This window comes from Chenopodium quinoa, unplaced genomic scaffold (assembly GCF_001683475.1).
Source record: "Chenopodium quinoa cultivar QQ74 unplaced genomic scaffold, ASM168347v1, whole genome shotgun sequence".
NCBI lineage: Eukaryota > Viridiplantae > Streptophyta > Magnoliopsida > Caryophyllales > Amaranthaceae > Chenopodium > Chenopodium quinoa.
Genome location: NW_018743204.1, coordinates 281529 through 284381, shown reverse-complemented (window position 1 = coordinate 284381; position 2853 = coordinate 281529). Strand labels below are relative to the sequence as shown.

The 2853-nt window shown below is 36.6% G+C and overlaps 1 protein-coding gene across 1 annotated transcript; it reads left to right on the top strand.

Annotated features, from left to right (window-relative positions):
- The first annotated feature begins 1551 nt into the window (after positions 1 to 1551).
- Positions 1552 to 2490, top strand: LOC110733939. The gene is made up of 2 exons (XM_021914008.1): positions 1552 to 1822; positions 1907 to 2490. The coding sequence occupies exons 1-2, from the start codon at positions 1552 to 1554 to the stop codon at positions 2488 to 2490; spliced, it is 855 nt and encodes a 284-aa protein (XP_021769700.1).
- Positions 2491 to 2853: the final 363 nt, after the last annotated feature.

Sequence of the window (2853 nt, the reverse complement as noted above, 5' to 3'; positions counted from 1 at the left end):
TCAAGCTGCCTTACAATGGTTTGGTAATCAACCAAGACCAATGAATCCAAATGATACAACCCAATATCACCAACATTTTCCTCAACATAGTCCATTATTTCCCATGTCTCAACATTTTACCCAACCTATGGACCATTCTCGGGGAGGAGATGGTAGCACGAACGCAACTCCAACTGAAGAGGTACGAGAAGCGCAACATCTAGAGGATCTTGATGATGTTGTCGTTGAAGTTTCTCCTGGAGAGACTATGCCGAGGAATTCATGGAATGTAGCAGAGGATAACGCACTTGTTTCGGCTTACATCAACGCCGGGGGAAATGTTACAAAAAAATACAAAAAGGACTAAGGCTGGATTTTGGGCTGCAGCTTGTAAATTGTACGAACAAGCACGACTTGCAAATCCTGATGAGCTCCAGAAGACGAGGAATACTAAGTCCTTACAACAACGTTGGGATCACATTAATTCGAATGTGAACAAGTGGGTAGAGGTATACAGTTACGAGATACGACATCCGAAGAGTGGACAATCAGATGCAAATGTTGAAAAACGTGCACACAATGCTTTTGCAATGGCGAACAAAGGTAAACATTTCCATTTACAACATTGTTTTGAAGTTATGCAAAATTTTCCAAAATGGGATCTGAATGAGGTCATGCAATTACCTGCTGAAAGCGGAGAAAGTGCAAAACGATCTGAACCAGAATCACCAACTGTTGAAGGTGGAAAACCACGGACTCGACCAGATGGCATAAAAAAGACGAAGAGACTAGCAATGGAATCTGGTTCTTCGTCTTCATCTATAAACCTTGATTCGTTCAATACAACTCTTGCAGAATATAGTGACAAGAGGTATGACCAAGGAGAACGAATGATGGCCTTAATACGAGAGCGAGATGAAGAAAGGAAGAGGAGATGAAGTTCAAAATGTTAAATATGTTGATGATGAAACTTAACCTTGATGAATTTGAGCTAGAAATGTACAAGAAGCTTAGAGAGGAATTTAGTAATAGGTTCTTATGAAGTTGTTCTTCTTATGTTATTTTAATGTTTTATTTATTTCATGTTCTTAATGTATTAGTTTTTTTTAATGTTTTATTTATTTCTGAATTTATTTTAATTTTTTTAATGTATTAGTTTTTATTTTTTAATGTTTTTAATATATGTTTAATCATATTGTAATAGTTACTATTATAATTACTATTATTATGACTCTAATTATTATTATTAGGAGTGGTAAAAAACAAAAAACAAAATTCAGTGTGTAGTCACTTCATGCATTGATATATCTACTTCATATGTCAACTTTTCTGTAAAGCTATACATATCTCTGCAAAGCTATAGATTATTGTCATGCAAAAATCTAAGCTTCTGACATACATCTCAAAATTCAAATTTTGAAATGTGTTACCAAAATATTCTCTTGCATTATTACTTAGTTCATGTGGATCATATTGTCTATATATTGACCATTTTCATTCACATATAATTCTATCATTGTCCTACAAATACTAACATTCAGTTTTATACAAATATTATCAAAAAATTTTAAAATGAATTTTGATTCTAGTTCTTCTACTTCTAGTGATGAAATATACGATTCCATGTTGTTAGATTTTATTGAGGAAAATCGACAACAACAAGTGATAGAGGATGCAGTAACATATGTTATTAACACCGATGTAGAAGAACAAGAAGTTCGTGGTTCACGACGTGAAAAAATGTCAAGGTGGATCGTTCTAAGAGATCGTGAAGAAGCACATGATCGGTTAGTTACAGACTACTTTAGTGACCATCCATTATACGGCGATGAAAAGTTTCGACGTAGGTTTCGTATGCGAAAACCTCTATTCATGAAGATAGTGAATACGTTGAGTGCAACTGATAGATTTTTTTAACAACATCCAGATGCCACAATGCGACTAGGTGCTTCTGGAATTCAAAAATGCACTGCAGCAATGAGAATGTTAGCATATGGTTGCCCAGCTGATCAAATTGATGAGTATCTAAAACTTGGGGCAAGTACGGCAAGAGAATGTCTTATACACTATGTTGATGGAGTGATTCGTGAATTCTCAACAGAATACCTGCGGAAGCCAAACGCGGAAGATCTTGTTCGTCTCCTTAAACAAGGGGAAGAAAGGGGTTTTCCTGGCATGATGGGGAGCATCGATTGTATGCATTGGGAGTGGAAAAATTGTCCAGCTGGATGGAAAGGAATGTATCAAGGAAGATCTAAAAGGGCGACGGTGATCTTAGAAGTTGTTGTTTCTTGGGATTTATGGATTTGGCATGCCTTTTTTGGCACGCCAGGGACATGCAACGATATAAACGTTCTTCAGCGTTCTCCCGTCTTTGACGATATTTTAAATGGTCGAGCTCCACAAGTTAATTTCACTATGAATGGAAATACCTATAACCAAGGATATTATCTCACACATGGGATTTATCCAAAATGGGAAACATTTATTTCCGCTATTACCTCCCCATAAACCCCTAAACAGAAGTTGTTTACAATCAAACAAGAGAGTATTAGAAAAGATGTTGAGCGTGCTTTTGGTGTGCTACAAGCTCGATTTGCAATAATTAGAAATCCGGCTTTGGCATGGAGTGTCGAAATGCTATGGAAAATCGTGATGGCGTGTATTATCATGCACAATATGATTGTAGAAGATGAGCGCGATAATTACATGAATTATTGGGATCCAACGGAATTTTCCACCGAACAACCTGAGAACCTAGCAGGATCATCAAGGAGAACAACAACAACTTTCACCGTTACCCCTGGGCGTTATAAAGATCAAAATTTAGCTACATTGATGGCTACACGAGATAATCTTCGTGACAAACAAATT

What these genes read in the sequence shown, in the direction of transcription:
- LOC110733939 (XM_021914008.1), top strand. Translation starts at nt 1,552, where the DNA reads ATGAATTTTGATTCTAGTTCTTCTACTTCTAGTGATGAAATATACGAT. An exon ending in CGGCGATGAAAAGTTTCGAC is followed by an intron (nt 1,823 to 1,906) that starts GTAGGTTTCGTA and finishes AACAACATCCAG; the next exon opens with ATGCCACAATGCGACTAGGT.